Source organism: Phodopus roborovskii, unplaced genomic scaffold (genome assembly GCF_943737965.1).
Source record: "Phodopus roborovskii unplaced genomic scaffold, PHOROB, whole genome shotgun sequence".
NCBI classification, from domain to species: Eukaryota; Metazoa; Chordata; class Mammalia; order Rodentia; family Cricetidae; genus Phodopus; species Phodopus roborovskii.
The window spans coordinates 73,477,871-73,499,084 of NW_026126418.1; the positions used below are offsets into that span (position 1 = coordinate 73,477,871).

The window sequence follows — 21,214 nt, forward strand, 5'->3', positions numbered from 1 at the left end:
AGACCACAGGGCCTAGGGTTCTGGCATGACAGATAGTCATGTTATCAATGAGACCTGGAATGGTTCTCCTGTGTTGACATATTTCCCAGGGAATCTGCAGGGTTGAGGCTTGGGGTACAGGTTGTCCCTCAATTCCTGTAAGACCTGCCTCAAGTCCCTGGACTCCCTAAGAATTAGTATTCTGGTCTGTGGAGTGGAAGTAGGGAGACAGCATGTGGAAAACACTTGTATTTGGCATATAGGAGGACATCCAGGAAAGAGGAGCCAGGGCCACCTTTGTTTAGTGCATGGTACTGGACCTGCATTTGGTTTAAAGCCAATAATATACTATGAATCCCTTCACAGAGGTTTGAGGATGCAGCCCAGTATAGAGCTCTTGCCTAGCATGCACACAGTTCTGGATTTCAATCAACCCTAGCACCAACAATAAAAAGAAAAAGATAGTGACTACTGGCACCAGTTCACAGGCATTTGCCTGAGTGGTAACATGAGCTGTCTGTATACCCTGGCTGTGGAGCAGAAGGTAGGACAGGACAACTACACGTCTGTGTCTGTAAATAAAGGATGTCAACACCTAGCTCTCTTGGTGTTACTTGCCTGAAGAATACCAGGGTTCAAACCCAGGTGTCTAACCCTGATGCTCCTAACCCAGCAAGTTTGAGCACCCTGTTGAAACCTTACCCCATCTCTGCTGTGTAGTTTCTAAAGCTGCAGCTTGCCCACATTGTGCTTGATGGCGTTACTTGCCAATGTCAACCTGTACTCCTAGCCTTTTTGTCAACTCCTGAACCACGTTTAGGGTTCCTGCCAGCAAGGGAGCAGGAAAGGCACCATGAGACCCTAAGGAGGGGCTGCTTTAAGTTCTCTAGTGTTGTGCACAAAATGGCTTGTCTTCTAGGAACTTCTTGCTGCCTCACCAGAGGAGGGACTGGCATGCTGAACTGTAGGGAACTGTTCCCCTGCACGTGGCCCTGAACTCCTGGCAGGAGCCAGACACTGTTGTGCTGCCACGTTGGCCCTTCTGGCCTGTAGCTCCTGGACGGATGCCTTGGCTGGTCCCTGGGACGGGCCCCTCCCCAGGCAGCTGTGCTGGTCTCTTCGGGGAAAGCACTGGCAGATGTTGTCAATTTAAATTGTTTCCTTATTATTCTCTCACTCAGGCCAGGGCTGCCTCTCAGCAGCGCAGAGCATAGATTGTATTACTAGGACCACTCATTCCCTGGAGGAACCAGGCTGTTGCTGGGCAAAGCCAGGGAGGGGCAGGCCGGTTAGCAGGAGAGGATGCCTGTGTTGGTGCCTGTGGGCTGAATCAGAGGACTAAGTAAGTCTTCTAGGACCCAGGAGCACAGCTAGGGCTGGGAGGTCCCTGGGGTCCTGTCAAGTGTTTACCTTCCTGATCAGAGTTACCTGGAAGTTGAATGAAGAGTGGCTTCCAAGGCCCCTGGTAGTACATCTCAGCTGGAGCTGATTTGGTTTAATCTCAAGACAGCTTGTCACGTCTGGAGTTGTTCAACTCTAATTGATAGGGTGCAGCTAAATGTACCACAAAGAAAATCCTCTTCCTACACAGCCAGTGGTCCTGCAGGCTAGTAGACATGTATATGCTCACTTGTGTCTGGAAATGCCTGTTTTGCTAGGCTTTACACCCTACTTTGCTCAGATTTTAGCACCTAACTCTCTCCCAGTCCTGTGCCTCATACTGAGCATGCCAGTGATGGTGGTAAATGTACTGATGGGCATTTACATTTATGTGTGTGTGTGTGTGTGTGCATGCTTGAGAGTGTGCATCCTGTATGTTAGGGGATAAAACTCAAGTTGCTAGTATTGTATACCAAGTGTGCTGTCCTGGTGAGCCTTTTAGCTGGCCCCTGATGGACACTTCTGTCTGGGAAAGTGAAGTGTTGTAGATGGCCCTGAGGTCACCCTGGGGTTCCCTTTTCCTTGTTTCCGGCTCCTATGGCAACTGCCAGTCCTGCTTCCTCCTTAGCACCAATTCTGGGGACAGTCTCCCTGAGCCTATGGGTTCTTAGCAGCCTGTGGCTATGAGGGAGCTCCCATGACAGTCAATCCCTTGTCACCTGTGTGGTAGAGACCCAGAGCCAGCAAAGCTCTGGGACCCTGTTGCACCTTGTAAGCAGTGATGCTTCTAGGTACAGTATTTGTTGCAGTGAGCTCATTCCTAAGAACCATGAAGCCAGATTCTGGGGTGACTCCTAATAGGAACATTGCATTTCTGTCAGAGAAACTGTTGGAAGTGGCTCAGTTTGCCCTGGCCTGCCATGTTCCTCATCCTCTGGGGCCTCTTTAATAGTCTTGGTTGTTGTGAACCACAGAGGCAGTAGAGTGGCCTTTTGCTCCTCCATGGTGTCTGCTTATATCTTCCTTCTTTGCAGGGGGTCAGGGACAACTGAAATGGCATAGTGAATTGGGAGCCTCATGGCAGGCTGCTGCAGGGAGACCTGGTGTTCTGTGAGTTTGTTCCACCCTCCTGGACCTCAGTTTCTTCACATGCCTCAGTTTCTTTATACAGGCCTCAGGATTATGGGAGAATTCTTTCAGTCCTGTACTTGAATCATGCATCCCACAGAATAAGCTCAAGGCATGGGGGATGCTTTATTGATATAAAGGGGCCAGGGAGCACATAGAGTAGAGATCCCGCTCTGCCAGTTCGGTTCTGGGCTTTTTAGGGAAAAAGGCCATGGTAACAGAGATGTGGGCCACATTAGTATGGGACCCTTATGGTGGCCAGCCATATTTCTTGGTCCCAAGACACAGCAAGGCAGATGTTAGAGAGGTGTGGCTCTGTAGACACTAGGTTGATGGACTTCTTTACATCCCACTTGAACTGAGCAGAGAGAAAGGGGTCACCACAGCTTCATGCAGTGGGCATGCAATCTCCTCCCTTTCAGGCTGTCCTGTGTTATTCCTATTGCTGGAGACTATCTTTCCTTTCATTTTTACCCAGCTGACTCCAGCTTTGAAACCCCGACTCTGACATCTGCCAGTTGTTTCCTGTGTAACATGTTTCCCACTCTGCTCCAGGACCCTTCACAGTGTTCATTCCATGCCTGTAGCCTGAGCTGGTGCCTATAGCAACTCTCCATGGATACCTCACAGAGCTCTGCTTGGATACAGGTCCAAGGTTCTTGCTAAGTCACTCTGCATGGCTGCCTGGGATAGGCAGAGGTGGTCAGGGAGTCAGATTGGGAGAGTCCTAGAGCCAGAAGAGATCCAGGAAGTCAGAATCTGAGGCCACTGTTTTGTGGGGTACTTACTCTATTTTAGGACATTTCAAAAATACCTTCGTGGTGGTCACAGAGGCCACAGTGGTTAAAGGGTTTGCCCTGTCTCACTGGGGTTTGCAAGTCTAATTGTATATCTTAAAACTAAAAGAAAAACCTGTCTCTTTAATTACCTGTCCCTGGCAGTGGCAACGGCAGGAGGGAACAGGGATGCACACCCTGAAACCCCCAACTAGAAGAGCTGACTCCCTGCCTTCCAACCCTGACAACAGACTGTCCACATTGACTCAGCCTGTCCCCACTGGCAGTGCCTCAGAGGGGTAAGGGTGGGCCCTGGCCATGAATCAGATATTTGTGGCTCAAATCCCTTTGCTTATTATAACCACCCATCCGAACGTAATTTCCCTTTTCCTTAATTTTTATCTTTTATTTTATTTATTTATTTATTTATTTATTTATTTATTTATTTATTTATTTATTTTTTGTTATTTTGAGACAGGGTTTCACTGTGTAGCAGTGTTGGCTGTCCTGAAACTAGTTCTGTAGAGCAGGCTGGCTTTGGATTTACAGAGATTCGCCCTGCCTCTGCAGCCTGAATGCTGGGATTAAAGGTGTGTACCTGCCCTGCTTAAAGTTACACAGGAAACAACTGGCAGCTGCCAGTATCTCTGAAGGGCTATGAGAACCACTCTTAAACAAAAACCAGGTAGCCCCAACAACTCCTCACCTGCAGTTCTAACAGACTTGACTGTGCTGTCTGTCCCCTTCCTTCTGGCCATTTTCCTTTCATATCAGTATAAATAAGCCAGCTGTCCAGGGAACTAGCAGTCCAGGGTTCTGGTCCTTTTGGGCTGGGGTGATCTCTGAGCTTTGGTTTTTGCCATTTTATTTAGTTAGTTATCTGGGGCTAAGCATGCTAAAGTTTTGTAATTTTACACTTGCTGTTGTCTGGCTGCATGCTGAACCATATTTTCAGGGAAGGGAGTGGGTTATATTACTATTTACGTAATTTTACGTAATATTACTATTAAGTATAATTTGTCTTTTCACACTGTCTTGATTTCCATGGCTGGCCCATTGTGCTCCTGAGGAATGGGTGTATATATTGGGCAATTGGGCACTGTTATGCACGGGCCTGTGGTTCCCTGGCAGGCCCAGCCTCTGCCTCCCTAGTACCTCCCAGCCCATTGAGGTTGCAGATGGTATAAGGTGGTGCTCAGTTGCAGCATCCTTGATACTCTGTGGTCTCCCAGTGTTAGAAGGGCTTATGCTGTTCCCTAGAGTAACTTTTCTGCTTCTAATGATACTGTATTCTCCAGGACTCACACAGGAGTTAGTTCCCTTTACCCAGGTAGGCATTGTGAAAATTTACAATCAATATTAACTGTTCTGTGGTGGAGTGCTTGGTTATATGTGCAAAGCTTTAGGTTCACTCCCCAGTATCACCAAAAATAAAAGAGAAAAGAGGAAGGGAAGGAGACTTAGGGTGTCAGTGGGAGAATGCTTGCTTGTCTAGCATTCATAATGTCTTGTGTTCCATCCCCAGAGGGAAAATGACACAGTATCTCTTCCCTGCCCATCCTCATCTGTAGTTTCCAGACACTCAGGTGCCCAGTGGTGGCCTTCATTTGCCATATGATGTCATGGGCACCTCAATTTTCTGTGCACACCATCTTGCATGTGTCCTTTTGAAACCAACAGAGATGATGTATTGTAGAAACCTTCTGTATCTGGCTTTTCCTGCTGTCCTGCCGATGAGTGAGACTACCCTCCTTCCCTTGCTTCTTTCTTTCCTTTTTATGAGACAGGATCTCATTATGTAGCCAGATCCATCTGCTGCAGCCCCAGGAGTGCTAGGACTAAAGGTGTGAGCCACCAGACCCTGCTCTCCTATCCCTTTTTTTTTTTATTCTCTTTTCCCCTGACAGGGTTTCTCTATGTAGCCCTGGCTGTCTTGAAACTAGCTGTGTAGACCAGACTGGCCTTGAACTCAGAGCTCAGATTGCCTTCCTCTGTCTCCCAAGCTTACCTTCTTTCTACCAGTTTCATACTTAATGCCACTAAGCAGTCTCACATCGGAGTTTTTGTTTCTATTTCTGCTTAACTTGGCCTTACCGACTCACCCTATCTTAGCCCCCCACACAGACATGATCCCTTTGTAATTTGGGGGCCAAGACTCCCTCTCTCCCCCCCACTTGTTTTGGAGCCCACCACTCTGCGCACTTTGTCCCTCAGTACACACATTGGCCTCGGGATCTTTGTTGTTTCTACTTCTGTTTTCATCTTGCAAACATCTGTGTGGCTCACTCACTGCCTTGGTGCTGCTTGGGTTTGATGTTACTTTCTTGTTAAGACCTTCCCTGGCCACCTTTCCCTCACATCTCTGTCTACCTTGACTGTCCACTGTCCACCTCCTCCCATTCCTTTATTAACACCTAGGACATGCATTGCCTAAGTTTTCTGTGTCTCTTACCCACTGCCAAAGTAGCAGCTCTTCAAAAGCAGGAATTTCTGTCTGCTTTGTGTACTGCTCATTTCTCCATCTAGGATTTTTAGAAATGCCTAGCACATTGTGGGTACTTTAGTTAATGGATCCTAGCACATTGTGGGTGCTTTAGTTAATGCATCTTAAGTGGATCCAGTCTGATAGCTCCTAAACTCCTGCCCAGGACTCATGGCTGCCCTTTTGACAGCCTCAGTCCTTCCTATAGGCCTGAGTTCTTGTCCATCTCATTCCCGCTCTGCCTGGAACCTCCTTGTTCCCCAAAGGGGTTTGGGTCTGGGCTTGAGAGTGCATCTTTAGAACTTGGGTGAGCCGTGCAGCATTTCTGAACTTCTTTTCATTTTCTTGCAAAAAGTGGACAGGGAAACACCCCCCTCTGTGTTGAATTGTGGGATGAGGTTACAGCAGGTACTCAAGTGACTACTACTGTGGTGTTTATTACAGCCTTGCTTTGCCCCCTTGTTGGGGCGGGGTGGGGTGGGGTAAGGGGACTGTCAAGGGTACCTGCTGCTGCTTTTCCCCGGGTGTGTGTGTGTGTGTGTGTGTGACATGTAATACTAATTGTTCAGAACCAGTATGTAAACAGGAGGGTGGCCCAAGGCTGATCAAATAACCAATAAACTCTGCCTTGCTCACCTTCCTGTAGGAGGGAACAAGTTTGTCACCTTAGCCTGGGAGGGCTTCATGTGATTTGTTCTGGCCTGGCCTGGCAGGGCTGATGGGAACTGCAATTGAGCTTTAGGCTTCCTAGCTGGTATTCCCAAAACAGTCTCAAAGGAGGGTCAGGCAGTTTGCCATCAACTTTTGTTCCCAGACTCTAATCCTAATTCCTCTGGGTGTTTGAGTCCTAACCTTCCTGCTTCTGCAGGTCTCCAGCAGCTGCTTCTGCTCTTAGGTGGGGTGAGGTGGGGGCTAGGGTCCACACAGAGTGGTCCCAGTCCTGTCCCCTTTCAAGCTTAGGCCTCAGTTGCTCAATAGTGACTTTCTCTGCCTTTCTGATTCCATCTTAGCCATATCCATGTGGGCAAGGCAGCCATGAACAGACTCAAACACGCTGTCCCTCACTTGTCTCCCTACTGACCATCCTCCTCGGTGTTTCCATTTACCAAGTCTATTCTCACAGGGCCTTTGTACTTGCTGTTCACCCGTACCTCTCTCCATTCTAAGCTTTGGTGAGGAAGACCCATCTCCAGACACCTAACTAAAGTAGCAGCTGTGTCTGAACTCTGCCCAGTTCTTGTCTTCCCTATCCTGCTTTCCATGTTCCTATTTATCAGATTGGCTGTGCATTTTGTTTTTTGTTCTACTGACATGGAATTCACATACTTCATAATTCATCTACTTGAGGTGTGTGGTTCAGTGTTTGTTTGTTTTGGTGCTAGTTGTGGAACCCAGGGCCTTGCACATGATCAGCAAGCACTGTTCCTACAAGTCAGTGGTTTTTCAAACTCACAGGGTTGTACTCTCATCACTGCAGTCATCTGCAGACCATTTTTATTACTTCACCAAGAAACCTCATGCATACATATTAGCTGTCACTCTTCATTTCCCCAACTTCTGTCCCCTGGCAACCACCAGTCTACTTTCTGTCTCTCTGGACTTGCCTATTCTGAACATTTCCTACAAATAAAATTTACACTAGGTTCTCCTGTGTGCCTAGCTTTGACTTAGCAATAATGTGTTCAAGGTTAGTAGCACTGTGAAAATGCATCCTCCCAAAGGACACCGACCTCATGAGCAGACCACAAGTATTTCACCCACTTAACCATTAGTGGATGTGTGGGTTGATTTGCTTTTTAACTCTTGTGAACAGTGCTGCTTGACACATTTATATGTGTTTTGATGTGGATGTGGATGTAGATTCTGGTTCTGTTGGGTTGGACCTGGGGTAGAATTACTAGATCATATGGAATGTGGGACTGCTGGCCTCACAGGTCCACAGGGCTTCAGCTGCCAGGTTTTCCTGCTTTTTGTGCCCCTGAGCCAATGTAGCAGCCTAGGGCTCTCACTCTGAAGCTAGACAGCCTGGATTCTAGCCTGCTTTCTGAGTTCTGGTCTTAAAATCTTGCTGGAGCCCCAGTGTCACAAACTGTTGAGAGAGAGAGAGAGAGAGAGAGAGGGAGGGAGGGAGGGAGGGAGGGAGGGAGGGAGGGAGGGAGGGAGAGAGAGAGAGAGAGAGAGAGAGAGAGAGAGAGCGCATAGATCCACAGCCACCCAGGCTGCCGTGCATGAGAAGCAGAAGGTGCCTGACTGCAGCCCTCTCTGACCCTCACCTCAGAGCCTAAATCTGGCAGCTAACCAATGTTTCTTGGGTCACTTCTCAGCTGTGTGACTGCCCCATCCAGCTGTCACACACTGCTTCCTTCCCAGGGATGCCCCTAACTGAGCACAAGTTCTACCAGGGTTTGGGTGAAGACTGTAGTGGTGCCACAGCTCAGCTCTCCAGGCTGTGCACTGCTACCACCCCAGATCTTGCGGTGTTCCCCACAGCAGTGGGTTGAGTCGTAGATGAGCTGCCCCCTGAGTTCCCATCAAATAACCTCCTCATTTAGAAGTGACGGGTTGTTACCGCTGTCAGTTTCTTTGTAGACAGTGGCTGACAGGCTTTGTTCAGCACTCTGAGCAGGCCATGATGACTACTGGCTTTGAATGGTGGATAGCACCTGGGAAGCAGTGTATAGCATTAGCTATTGTTACTGTTGTCACTAGACAAGTCTGGGTTAACCCAGCTTGTGGGCTCAGCAGACTAATGGGGAGATCTGAGGCCCTGACCTAGCTTTGACCTCTTATCTGTAAATGGGTTGAGTGAGTCCATCCTGGGAAGACTGAAGTGAGGGTCACCTGGCAGGGACTGATAATGGGAGTGGAGGGACAGCCAGGGTCAAGGTGCTGGGAGCAGAGGCTTAGCAGGGCAGCGGGCCCCTGAAAGGCTAGCTACTCCAGCCTTTCCTCACCGGTGGGTGCTCTTTGATTCTTTGTTTCTCTTCTTTTGGGGGGTTGAGACATGGTTTCTCTGTGTGGCCTTGGCTGTCTTGGAACTCCTTCTGTAGACCAGGCTGGCCTCAAACTCACAAGGCGAGTACCACCACTGCCTAGCGGGTTCTTCATTTACAGTTATGTTACAGTCTTATGAAAACTCTCTGGTAGCAGGGACCTTGCCTTGTCCCTGATAGGACTGGAGTGGGGGTGATACTCCACATTAACCTAAATGCTCACCTGTCCCATATTCATCTGTCCTGTCTCCACAGGGAGGAGGTACAGGAGAATTGTGTACGGTGGCGGAAGAGGTTCACCTTTGTGTGTAAGATGAGTGCCAATCCTGCCACAGGCCTGCTGGACCCCTGCATCTTTCGAGTGTCTGTGCGCAAGGTGAGGTGGCTTCATGTGACTGAGCCTAATAAGGGCTTTGAGCCAGAGCTGAGGATGGGTGTGGAACTGACCACCTGTGGTTTTAGGCTCCTTTCTACCATGTCCACTGCAAGGAGAAATGTGGGCTGTTACCCTGCCCATTTTGTGTTGTTTTCATGGTGCTTTGGGGAGATCTGAGATGCCAAGGTTTCCTAGTCATGCCTTATGTGTCTCTGTCTTTGCAGGAGCTGAAAGGCGGGAAGGCTTATTCTAAGGTAAGAGGGCCTTACTTCATACCGCTGCTGCCTTCCTTCTTCCTTTTCCTGGTACTTCACTAGTTGTGATAGGAATTGGTTAAGAACTTACCATAGCAAGCAATGGTGATGCCCACCTTTAATCCCAGCACTCGGGAGGCAGAGGCAGATCTCTGTGAGTTCAAAGCCAGCCTGGTCTACAGAGTAAGTTCCAAGACAGGTTCCAAAGCTACACAGAGAAACCCTGTCTCAAAAAACAAAACAAAAAAAGAACTTAGCAGAGATCACCCAGCCTCTGTTTCCTAATATTTTGTGTGTGTGTGTGTGTGTGTGTGTGTGTGTGTGTGTGTGTGTGTGTGTGTGTGTGTGTGTGAGTGAGAACCCAGGACCTCATGCATGCTAGGCAAATACTCTACCACTGCTACAAAGTGTGCATATGACTTAGAGAAACTGAAAGGAGGTGCTATGTGTATGTGTGTGTTTGTAAGCAGCCTTTGTTCAGCTGATGTAAAGATTGTGCAGCTTGAGCTTCTTACTTACTCAGGCTATCATGGATGTCTTTTCAGGTCACCTCAGCTTTCTGTATTCTTTCTAATGGCAGCAGTGTCCTACTATGTGGCTGGTGATATAGATTCAGCCATTCACTGCTGTTGTAGAGCTGTGTTGACCCTAGGTTTTTATTAGTATTTACCTTTTACCCCAACACCCACTCCCACTCCTAGCTTCAGTCCTAGGAGTAAAACTTTTTCTATGGGAAAAATTGGGGGAAGATGACCTAGCTTTGAATGAGCATGTCCTATCCTCCATCTCTCTTCTCTGGGGGACTCTTGGGCAGCCCAGCACAGACCGGACTGTATCTTCCTTTGTTCTACCTCTTACCCTGTAGGAGATATCTGAGATAAGGGTAACATGGGCTCAGACATCCCCACTGCTAGAGCTCCAGAAGCCCACAGCTCTGTATGCATTCCCTGGCCCAGCAATGGGGTGGGGACGGGAACTGACAAAATGCAAGTGTCTCTTGTTTACTCATGAGTAAGGATACCAGTGTACAGCCAAGAAGCCTTCAGCCCACATCAGATGCTGCCAGACCTTTCCCTCTTGTTCCACAGCAGGACCTCACCTGGGCTTTTTTCCATTATGTAAATGAGGAAACCAGTACCCACAGAAGGGCTTGACTGGAAAATGGGGTCCCTCTGAGTCATTCTGATCCTGAAGCCTGTGTCCCTAAACTCTGTAGTCAAGACCTATACATAACTGGTGTACAATAAGTGTCCCAAATTAGTTTGCTACCTTAGTGACACCCAAGCCTGGCATTCTCTCACTTCAGCTTCAGTCTCCTCCTTTCAGGCATATTTGGATTCCATCTGATTCATCTCTGTGGCCCTATGTGTCTGTCCTTTCTGTCTCTCACATCTCACCTGCACACTTCCCGAGAGGAACCGGTCTACACTGGTTGCTAGAAAGTCTTTCCCAGTAGGCCTGTGTACCAGGACAGTGGAAGGGCTCATGCCCATGTCAGACTCTTCCCTCTTCTCTCCACTGGAGACTTCATGGGGTCCTGCCCACTCTGTAGTATCTCATCACTTCACCCTGCCACTGAGTTCCCACGGGCCTTCTCTTCTCCTCTGCCTGCTCTTCTGTCAGCTCCTGACAGCATGGCCTTGTTTCCTTGGGAACAATGTGTCTGTGTCACAGACAACAATGTCCTTTCATCTCAGGCATAGTGGCCCTAGTGCACCCTGGGACTCTATACAAAGGGTGCTTTGTGCCACTCAAGGATGTGAGCTCCTTGCTTTGCTACATTGGTGCTGCTGACCCAGGATCCTGTCCTTGAGTCCTGGTTATACAACAGTCAGTTGGGGCTGTGGGGTGAGCTTGTCCTCCCCTCCCCATCCCTCCCAAGTTAACCCCTCTGGTGCATCTGTAGCACCCACACTCTCTGCAGCCTCCCATGTTTTCTTTTCTCCTCCCAGCTGGGTTTCACTGATTTGAACCTGGCTGAGTTTGCAGGCTCAGGTTCCACCGTGCGCTGCTGCCTATTGGAGGGGTATGACACCAAGAACACTCGCCAGGACAACTCCATTCTCAAGGTACCTTCTGCCTGCCTCTTCTGCCTTCCCAAGGGGTAGGGACAGTTGTAGCTCCTCATGAGAAAATGTTGAATTCTCAGAGATGCTAGGAGGATGTGGGCCCCTGGGTCATGGCCTCAGTTTTTCCACTCATGGTTGGTGTGACCCCTACCTTCCAAAGGGTTTGATAAGCACCTCTGACAAGATAAACCTTGTGCCACGTGCCTGTACTTTTCTACTTTGTGGCCCTAACAGCAAGCATAGCCTATGGGTCTGGTGTCTGTCATTAGCTCCAAGTTTGAATAGGAAGGAGTCATAACAACAGAAGTTCCATCGTTTGCCCTAGCTCATAAGCAGAGCTAACACTTAATCCCACCAGTCATTTGACCCACCAGCTCCTAATTGTTGCCCATCATGTTCTGAGACTTCAGGGTCACCTGGTGAGGTATCAGTGAGCAGAACTAATGTTCTGGATTCATGAGCACCATTAGGGGATATACTGAGAGCTCCAAGTCAGACCTGTCCTGCTGGCCACACAGGTTTCCAAAAGTCCAGGTAGCTCATTTCCCTCAGGCAGCTGGTGATTTGTCTTCTTAAAAAGAACAGAAATACCCAAATGTCTGAACCGGAACACCTCTTGGTTCCTTTCCACACCCTTTTACAGTCTGATGAGAAAACCAGTTTGTCCTAACACCATCTCTGAGCTGGCCAGCTGTACCTGCACAGAGCTGGGCTTGGGGTAGTAGACAGGACTTGAAAAACATCAGAATAGGTTTAGGCTGGTAGATGTGGTAGCATACTAGGTAATCCTAGAATTTGAGGCCAGCCTGAGCTACACAACAAGACCCTGTCTTAAAAAGTAAAAAGTCAGACTGTACTGGTGTATACCTTCAATCCCAGCACTCAGGAGGCAGAGTCAGGTGGATCTCTGATTTCCAGGCCGGTGTGGTCTACAAAGTTCTAGAACAGCCAAGGCTGTTACACAGAGAAACCCTGTCTCAAAAACAAACAAAAAAATGGTAGTGCATGCCTTTAATCCAAGCACTCAGGAGGCAGATCTACATACATTCTGGGGCATTTGGGAACTACACAAGACCCTGTAGAACATAAAAAAGAAGGGTTCAGACTGGTTAGTGGAAAGTCTTCCCCAGTAGGCCTGTGCTTAGGGCAATGGAAGAGGCCTGGAGCGAGGTGACCTCAGGTTGGAGGCCAGTCCCCCTACGTCCTGTCTGTTAAGTTTTGGAAGTCAGCTATCCTTAGTTTTGCTTCCCTCACTGGTTCTGTCACCTACTTTGTATACTGTTACGTGACTGAGTGAAAAGATCCATTAAATAACCTGAGCCCAGAGGTTGTGGTGACATCACACTGAGGTCATTAGAGATCTGGGATTAGAGCATTTCTTTCCCATTCTGTTACTCTCTGCCTGTCACTCCAACTACCCCCCCCCCTTTTTTTTTTTTTTTTTTTTTTGTTTTTTCTAGACAGGGTTTCTTTGTACAACAGTCCTGGCTGACCTGCAACTCACTTTGTAGACCAGGTTGGCCTAGAACTCACTAAGATCCTCTTGCCTCTGCCTCCCAAGTGCTGGGACTAAAGGTGTGCACAACCAAGGCCCAGCTTCAGCCCATATTTTTTAAAGGCTCAAGCTTAACTTGTTTTGGACCATTGGCAACATCATTTGCAAGTGGGTTCTAAATTCCGTACTGGTTGTATATTTATTTCACTTCATTTTTTAAAAACGTTTGCCGGCTCTGGTGGCACATGCCTTCAATCACAGCACTCAGGAGGCAGAAGCAGGAGGATCTCAGAGTTTGAAGCCATTCTGTTTTACAGATTGAGTTCCAGGACAGCCAGGGCTACAGAAAACAAAAGCAAAAGCAAACAAAAAACTTTTCAGACAGCCTCTGCTTGCCATGGTGATCCCTGTGGGTATCCCCTACTCCTTGTGGGGCTCCTTGAGCGCTGTTCCCCAACTTTAGGTTCTGTTCTTACACACCTGGGAAGGCAGGTGTGAGTAAATGTGGCCCCTGGAACTCACAGTCCATTTATAATGTATAATTGCAGGTGCTGACTAGCTGCACTCAGGTGGTAGGTGGCAAGTGAGCGCTTGTCACTCCTTCCCCTGGACTGCCTATTTTGTCCTCCACAAGGACATGAGGTTCACTGTTGGCAGGTGGGGCCCAGAGGCTGGATTTTGGCAGCCAGTGCTGATTTCTCTACTCTACCAATAGGTCACCATTGGCATGTTCCTACTCTCTGGAGACCCTTGTTTTAAGACGTGAGTGTTACCCTGGCTATTGGAGGGGATGGGGCCCATGAGTGATTCTTGCTTCCTCCAGGCCCTGGGGTACCTGTCTCCATCTGATCCTGAGATTAGGGTACCCTAGTCACACTCCTCTGTTCTCCCAAGGCCACCATCTACTGCCAAGTCCATCTCCATCCCGGGTCAGGACTCATCCCTGCAGCTGACCTGTAAAGGTGGTGGGACCAGCATCGGTGGTAGCGGTAGCACCAGTTCTCTGACTGGGTCCCGGCCCCCCAAGGCTCGGCCCACCATCCTGGGTTCAGGTACCATCTTCATCTGCCTATTTCTCCACTGCCTGTGGCTTCAGCTTCCTGTCCCAGGAAGATGTTTATCAAGAGGAGGGTGCAGGCATAGTGGTGCACACCTTTACTCCCATAGCTCAGACAGGAAGGAGGATCTCTGGGTTCTGGGCTAGCCAGGGCTACACAGTGGGACTCTATCTCAAAAAGAGGGTGATAGAGTGGTGGGAGAGGATGTATGCTTCTGCTGCCATCATATATATGGCCTGAGTACCATGATGGCCTCAGCCCTACACTCCCTCCCAGAAGTAGCCTCAAAGCTAGGAGGCTTGAGATGATTAGTTAGCAGGTGGCACATGTGGCTCTCCAGCTCTGAGAGCTATGACAGACCTTACCACTGGGCTTGACTTTAACCCCTAAGTGCTGCCGCTCTTGCCTGCCTTGGTTCGGCATGTACAGAAGTAGGGGCCTCCCAGTACCATTGCGCTTTCTGGGACCCAGAAGAGAGAGCTTTCTAGACCAGGGCATCTCTGTATAGATGCTGCCCTTGTATAAACTAAAAGGCAATAGTTCTCTCCTAGCAGAGTGACACTTGAGAGCCCATGTGCCTTAGCATCTGGTTCTGCCATAGAGCATGTTAAGAACTTGAGATCTATCTGAGCTGGAGTGGTACATGCATGTAATCTCAGTGTGGGAGATGGAGGCAAGAAGTTCAGAAGTTTAATGTACATAGCAAATTCAAATCCACCTGGATTACATAGGACCCTATCTTAAAGTTAAAAAAAAAATCTGAGCATGATGGTTCACACCCTTAATTCTATAAGTCAGAGGCAGGTGGATCTCTGAGTTGGAGCAGCTTGGGGCTATATAATGAGTTCTGGGGCACTTGCCTAGTGAGACCCTATTTAAAAAAACAACAACAAAAAAACACCCTGCCTGGTTTAGGTAGAAATACGGCAGACCTGAATCTAGCCTATAAGCTGGGTATTCATGCTCATCTCTGGAGTGGAGGAGGTTGGCAAGGCTGGAATATGTGCATTTGCAGAGAATACCTAGGTCCCACCTAATTTCTTATGTTTGAACAGGGAATGTGTAGTTATATATTTATTCACTCTCGCATCTGTGCCAGGAAAGTTGGTTTGAAATGACCTGGAACATAGCTTGTCTGTTGTTTCCATCCTCCTCCCTGCTTGCTCTTCCTTTCCCAGATTTTCCTGTGAACCCAAGTTCATTCCAGTTTCAAGGCCTTTATTATGCTGTCCCCTGTGTCTAGAAGGTCCTGTCCTTGCTGCTTCCTGTCTCTCCTCCATGTTGTCCTAAAGGTCTCAGTATTAAGCCATCTCCTGGGGAAAGACTTGCCCAATCCACAGACTGATCAGGCTTCCATGGATGCTGTCCCTGCTCTACACAACTCACCATGGTGTGGATAGCAAGTCTCAGTCTTTGTCCTCAAAGATCTTTAACAGATACTGCACTCAAGAAGGTCCCAACAGCTACTTGTGGAATGGGTGACCTGGGTTCTGAGGGTAGCCTGTGGCCTGAGGTAGATTGCTGCCTCTAGCTCTTGATCTTCAGTCTGTGGAATGGAGTGGAAGGCTTGTTGAGAGGAGGCTTATGGGTGAGGTGGCACCTTAGTAACTTTGCTCCTTTTCCCAGGACTGCCAGAGGAGCCAGACCAGAGCCTGTCCAGTCCTGAGGAAGTGTTCCACTCTGGCCATTCCCGAAACTCCAGCTATGCCAGCCAGCAGTCCAAGCTATCTGGTGAGTGGTCAAGCCTCAAACTTGGGATCTCCCACAGCCCTTGGCCCTTATATTCACCTTCCCAATATTGTCACCCCAGGTTACAGCACTGAGCACTCTCGCTCCTCCAGCCTGTCTGACTTGACACACCGCAGAAACACGTCTACTAGTAGCAGTACCTCTGGTGGCCTCAGCATGGCTGTAGAGGGCCCTGAGGGCATTGACAGGGAGCACCGACCCCCTGAGAAGCCACCTCGGCCTCCTGAGAAGCCACCACGACCCCCACGGCCCCTGCATCTGTCAGACCGCTCATTCCGGTGAGTCCTGTTATTTGGGACTCCCTGGTAAACAGATCACTTGCTGTACTCCCTATACTTCTTTGCATCTGACCACAGAGACAACAAAACAGATTCCCCACCTCAGAGTGTTGAATGGTTATGATTTAACCAATTGCTGACTGCAAAATCACAGCCCTTGCTTATCCGGTGCTGCTGTTTGTGGTTTTGTGTATTAGTCTGTAGATCCTACAGACCTTGTTTGAGCCTTAGATCCACTGCATGCATGTGGTTTGGCTTCAAGCAGGTTACCTAACCTTAGTCCTAGTCTATCAGCACCTGCCCCTGAAGGTGAAAAAGGGAGGGCTGAATGAAGTGCAACATGGGGCATGCATAGTGTTCCAGTTCTGTAGATGCTGGGGTTACCCTTGTCTTGTTGTTGTCCCTGTCTCATTCTGTCCCTCACTCCCAAGGCGAAAGAAGGACTCAGTGGAGAGCCATCCAACCTGGGTGGATGATACTCGCATAGATGCAGATGACATTGTGGAGAAGATCATGCAGAGCCAGGACTTCACTGATGGCAGCAACACTGAGGGTGAGCTACCCACTTCAAACCAGCTGGGGTGATGGTGGTCTTCAGAGACTACGAGCCTGACCTCCCTTGTGTCCCCACAGACAGTAACCTTCGGCTGTTTGTGAGCCGTGATGGCTCCACCACACTGAGTGGCATTCAGCTGGCCAACAGGTAGGGGCTGGGGACAGGGTGGTGTGGTAAGGCAGGTACTAGGACCTGGCTTTGAACACCTGTTTTGTCGCCGATGACCTTGGACCCACCCATCCCCAGAGTCCTTGGTAACTGTCTTCAAAGTTCTTTCCCACAGGCCTTTGTGCTGTGAACTCCAGTATTTCTGCGCCCCCCCCCCCCCCCATGCCTTTGAGTGAGAGTAGTGTCCAGAATACAGGGCTTTCCCTTCTGTTCTTATAGCTAAGAACTTCTGCATCCAGGGCTCAAAAAATTTTAGTGAATGGGGTGTCTTGTGCTCTTCTGCTGACCCCTGTTGGCTGAGGCTAGAAATTACAACACCCTCTCAACAACAGCCCTGAGTGGAAGAGCAAGAAGCCACTGGGACCTCCTTACAAAGGTGATAAAGATTCCTCCTTAGACCACTTGCAAAATGAGAAGCTGAGATTGGGAGATTGAAGAAGAGAAACCTGATTTCTACAAGACTTAGGCAGTGAAAAGAGTGGATGCAGCCCCTTAACTTTCTGTTGCCTTCTTAACAAATCTTACAGTCCCTCCAAACCTGTTTCTTCATTTGTCAAATGACACAGAACAGTCCCTCCTTGCCAGGGTGGTACATCCAGGTGTGTACACAGTTGATATCCAGAGGGGATCAGGCATAGCTGGTGCTCCCACTGACTCTGGTACTGTTTCTGTCACCCTGAGCAAATGACTAAACATCATTGGGGCTGTCAGTTTCATCCAGTCTGTAAGAGACTGGTAGCTGTGATCGTATGGGATGCACCCACAAGGGCCTAGCTCAGGGGGAATGCTCAGTCACTGCCCCATCAAAGGGAATAAGCTCACCTTTCTGTCCCCTGCAGAGTCTCCTCTGGAGTCTATGAGCCAGTCGTGATTGAGAGCCATTGAGGGACCAGGTGCCCGGCTGAAGAAGGACCCTGCCGTCTCTGCCACCCAGGCCAGCAGCGTTCCTAGAGGAGCAGGAACCTGCCTTTCAGATCTGCTCTGCATTGCATTTGTGCCTCATCGTACTCTAGCCACACCAGCCCCCCAGAGCATCATTCCATTGTCTTTCCATCCACCCTGGAACCGCTGGTCCTGGGTGCCACTGTGAATATTATCCTCAACCACTAGAAAATGAGGCAAGATGGAGCTGGCCAGGCATGCTCAGACTAGAGAGGACATGGGCCCAGCAAAGGATACACAGCTACTCCTTCATGTTGGGGTGCTTGTGGCTGCCTCCCCTCCCAGACTCACTTACTTCAGGAGCAACAGCTTCAGCCAGGCTAACAAAGCTCTTGCTCCTTTGCCCTTGCCCTTCAGGAGCTGGACCACCCCCAGAGTCCTGCCACTTTTGACTCTCTGCTTAGTGCTTCAGCTGTCCTTTATATCCTGAGGAGACCTGCTGGCAGCCTTCTCCTAGGAGCCGAGACCTCACACCCCACCTCCCTCATCAAATGTTCTGCTGCTCTGTAGCCTGCACTTTGCACATGCTTGTCCCCAGCACAGCCATTGGCCCTTGCCCGTCTCCAGTACCCCTGGGTGCTGTCTGCTGTGCAACCAAACCTAGGGTACAGTAGCCTGGCTGGAACGTGGCATTGTCCCTTCCCTCTAATTATCCCCAGCTCAGACCCAAGACTAGAACCTAGAAAGGCCTGAGCATCATGGTGCCATCTGCCCAGGGCTGGGACCTGAGCAGCTGGCCTTCCTGCAGGAAAGGAAGGGTGGGGCCCAGCTGTGCTGGGTAAGCGAAGGCCTCTTCCTTCTGCTCTCATGTCAGCAGGCCTGGGCTGGGTTCCAGGCTGGAGAGGCAGTCAGCCAGGTGGGCTGTGACTAGATGGACTGGAGCTGGCTTACTGCCAGATAAGCCTCAGCCCTTCTCTGGGCAAGGGGCATGCTTTCCCTGGGGAGTCTGGTCCTGTGCCCTGCCCTACCCAGGCCTTCCCCTTACTTCCCACCTTCTTGATAGAGCCCCAACCCCAGCACTTTTTGTCTGTCCTGTACTTTGCTTAAAGGAGGGCACTGGCTGCCATTCTGCCCTGGATAAACTCTCACCCCTTTAAGCTTCACTCATTTTGTATCAACCCAGCAGGCTGGCGTTTCCTTAGCTCCATTTAGGTGTTTTCCTTTTCCTCCTGAGTTCACAGTTCTGTATTCCCTCCTCCCCCCAGCAAGGGGAGGTAGGTGCCTCTATTCACCACTCCACCTGCATCTCAGCAGGGCTGGGGACAGGGCGGTATGGGACAGGTTCTATTGGGGGGGTGGGATAGCTGGACTCCCCAGGTCGGGAGGTTCCTTGCCCAGTTTCTGTCTTCCTTAGCTAGCAAGTTGGAGCTGTGGTTTTAGAACTCCCTGGTGTTGGGACCTGAGAATTTCTAGGGATTTTGTTGACATTGTTTTAAACACCTGGTGGCTCTTGGAAATTGAATGTCAGAAGGTATTGCCTGGACAAGGCATAGCATGGCTAGAGAAGGTTCTGCTCAGCTCAGAGCATCCTTTCCTTTCCAGCAGGTACCTGGCACTTAAGGGATGCTAGCAGCTCTGCTTCTAGGTGAGATGACCCCTAGAAGATGGAGATACCACTAGTCTTGCTTGTCTATGACTTTGCCCAGTCAATTTTGGTCTGGTTCAGAATTCCAGGGCTCCAACACAAAGCAGTTGGTACTATCAGGAAGGACTCCTCCAAACCCAAACCAAGGTGTGAACCAGATGGTCACTCCTGCCACACTCACCTGTTGTAGGCACTGTGCTGAAAAACATGGCCACAACCAAATAAACATTGGTGGGGCTGGAGACTAAGAGCCTGTCTTCAGCCTAAGGGTCCTCTTGAGCTCAGTGATTCCCACAGGATACCCAGAGCACCTGAACTTCCAGTTCTACATACAGAGATAGGATATGTTAAGAGATATTTTTGGAAAGGAATTGGTCTATGCAATACCAGTTTGGAACCCTCTTGAAAGACAGTTTAATATTTCTACTAGGGAGATATAAAGATCCACATATTTTTAGGGTTCTTTTTGGCTACCCCTACAACTGATCACACTGCACAGTCTGGCAGGAGGAGGAAGGCGGGTCTTCCTCTGTGGTGAGGTGACTGGGGAGGAGTATTTGCTTTTGTTTTACTCCCTCCTTTCTAACAATGTTACCGCTGCTCCCCATTCCACGGGCTGTTTGTATCTCTGTCTTGGCTTACAGTAGGATATAAATGTCATACGGGGAAATCAGCCTAGTGTCAGTGTTTGTTGAGGGTATTAAATGTTGATGTTTTTGTTAGTTTTGTTGTGTGTGTGTTTTTTTTTTAATTATCTCATTACCATGTTCTCTTGGGAACCAGTACAGAAGGGGTGTGTGTGTGTGTGTGTGTGTGTGTGTGTGTGTGTGTGTGTGTGTGTGGTAACATGCTGGGGAAAGTTCAGGAGGCCAGGGTTTTCCAGTCCTGCCCCCAGTCATAATCCTTACACCCTTAAAAATAAACATCCTTGTCCCCTGGACTGGGTTTCTCGGTGTAGACCTGGCTGTCTACCTGCTTCTGCCTTCTGAGTTCTGGGGTTAAAGGTGTGTGCCACCACCACCCAGCTATGTTCTCTGATCTTTGCACATGCCCACTCCTCACAAATACAACTGAAGATGTTGCGGGGAGGGGAAGTTGGTCAGGCAGTGGTGGCACACACCTTTAATCTCAGCACTGGGGAGGCAGAGACAGATGGATCTCTGCAATTTCGAGACCAGTTCTGGTCTACAGAGTGAGTTCCAGGCAGGACAGGCTCCAAAGCTAAAACCCTATCTGGAAAAACAAAATAAACAAAAAGTTGGGCAGTGGTGCCATACATCTTTGATCCCAGCACTCTGGAGGAAGAGCAGGTGTGTCCTTGAGTTAGAGGGCAGCCTGGTCTACAAAGCAAGTTCCAGGACTATTACACAGAGAAACCCTGTCTTGAGAAACAAAACCAAAAAGCTGCTTTGGTATGGAGCCCCACTCCATGCTGCGGACTTACCCACTCCTTAGGCACTCTGAACTTGGGGTGCTAATCATCAAAGAAACTGGCGGGGGTCGCACAAAGAGGTAGCTGCTGCTTTGGGCACACTCAAACCTGGAAGTGGGCAGTAGGCAAGGAAACCAGCCAGTATGAGGGAGTATCATTTCTCTCTGCCAGTGGAACTCCTCATAGGTGCTGCCTTGTCAGACCACACATCTCCTAGGCCAATGATGATCATCCTACAACCTGTTCCACCAACAATTTCAAGACCAGGAAATAGAGAATTTAAATTCGGGTGTCTGCTTCACTGTCTTTTCCTACGTGAAGGAAGAGAGAGAGAAAAAAAAAAAAAAAAGAACTTCCAACCCTGGGATATGTCTCTCTCTGGCTTGAGACACTGCTGTGTGATGTTTAAAAGAGGATTATTGTTGGGGAGGGCCTGACAGTGCTGTAGTCACAAAGACCGGGAAGTCTTGAGTCCCCAGCCACACAGCTGCCTTTAGAAACTACATTTCCCGAC

General features: G+C 49.2%; 1 protein-coding gene across 1 annotated transcript in view; it reads left to right on the forward strand.

The window, feature by feature from the left end:
- Eeig1 (estrogen-induced osteoclastogenesis regulator 1) overlaps positions 1-19,990 on the forward strand; it is a 31,640-nt gene extending 11,650 nt beyond the window's left edge. Inside the window, exons 2-11 of the mRNA XM_051185197.1 lie at positions 8,994-9,114; positions 9,339-9,368; positions 11,321-11,437; positions 13,648-13,694; positions 13,827-13,984; positions 15,617-15,721; positions 15,801-16,017; positions 16,449-16,570; positions 16,651-16,720; positions 17,581-19,990. Coding sequence (XP_051041154.1) covers positions 8,994-9,114; positions 9,339-9,368; positions 11,321-11,437; positions 13,648-13,694; positions 13,827-13,984; positions 15,617-15,721; positions 15,801-16,017; positions 16,449-16,570; positions 16,651-16,720; positions 17,581-17,626 — 1,033 coding nt within the window. The 3' untranslated portion in view covers positions 17,627-19,990. The remainder of the gene's footprint in view (positions 1-8,993; positions 9,115-9,338; positions 9,369-11,320; positions 11,438-13,647; positions 13,695-13,826; positions 13,985-15,616; positions 15,722-15,800; positions 16,018-16,448; positions 16,571-16,650; positions 16,721-17,580) is intronic.
- Positions 19,991-21,214: the final 1,224 nt, after the last annotated feature.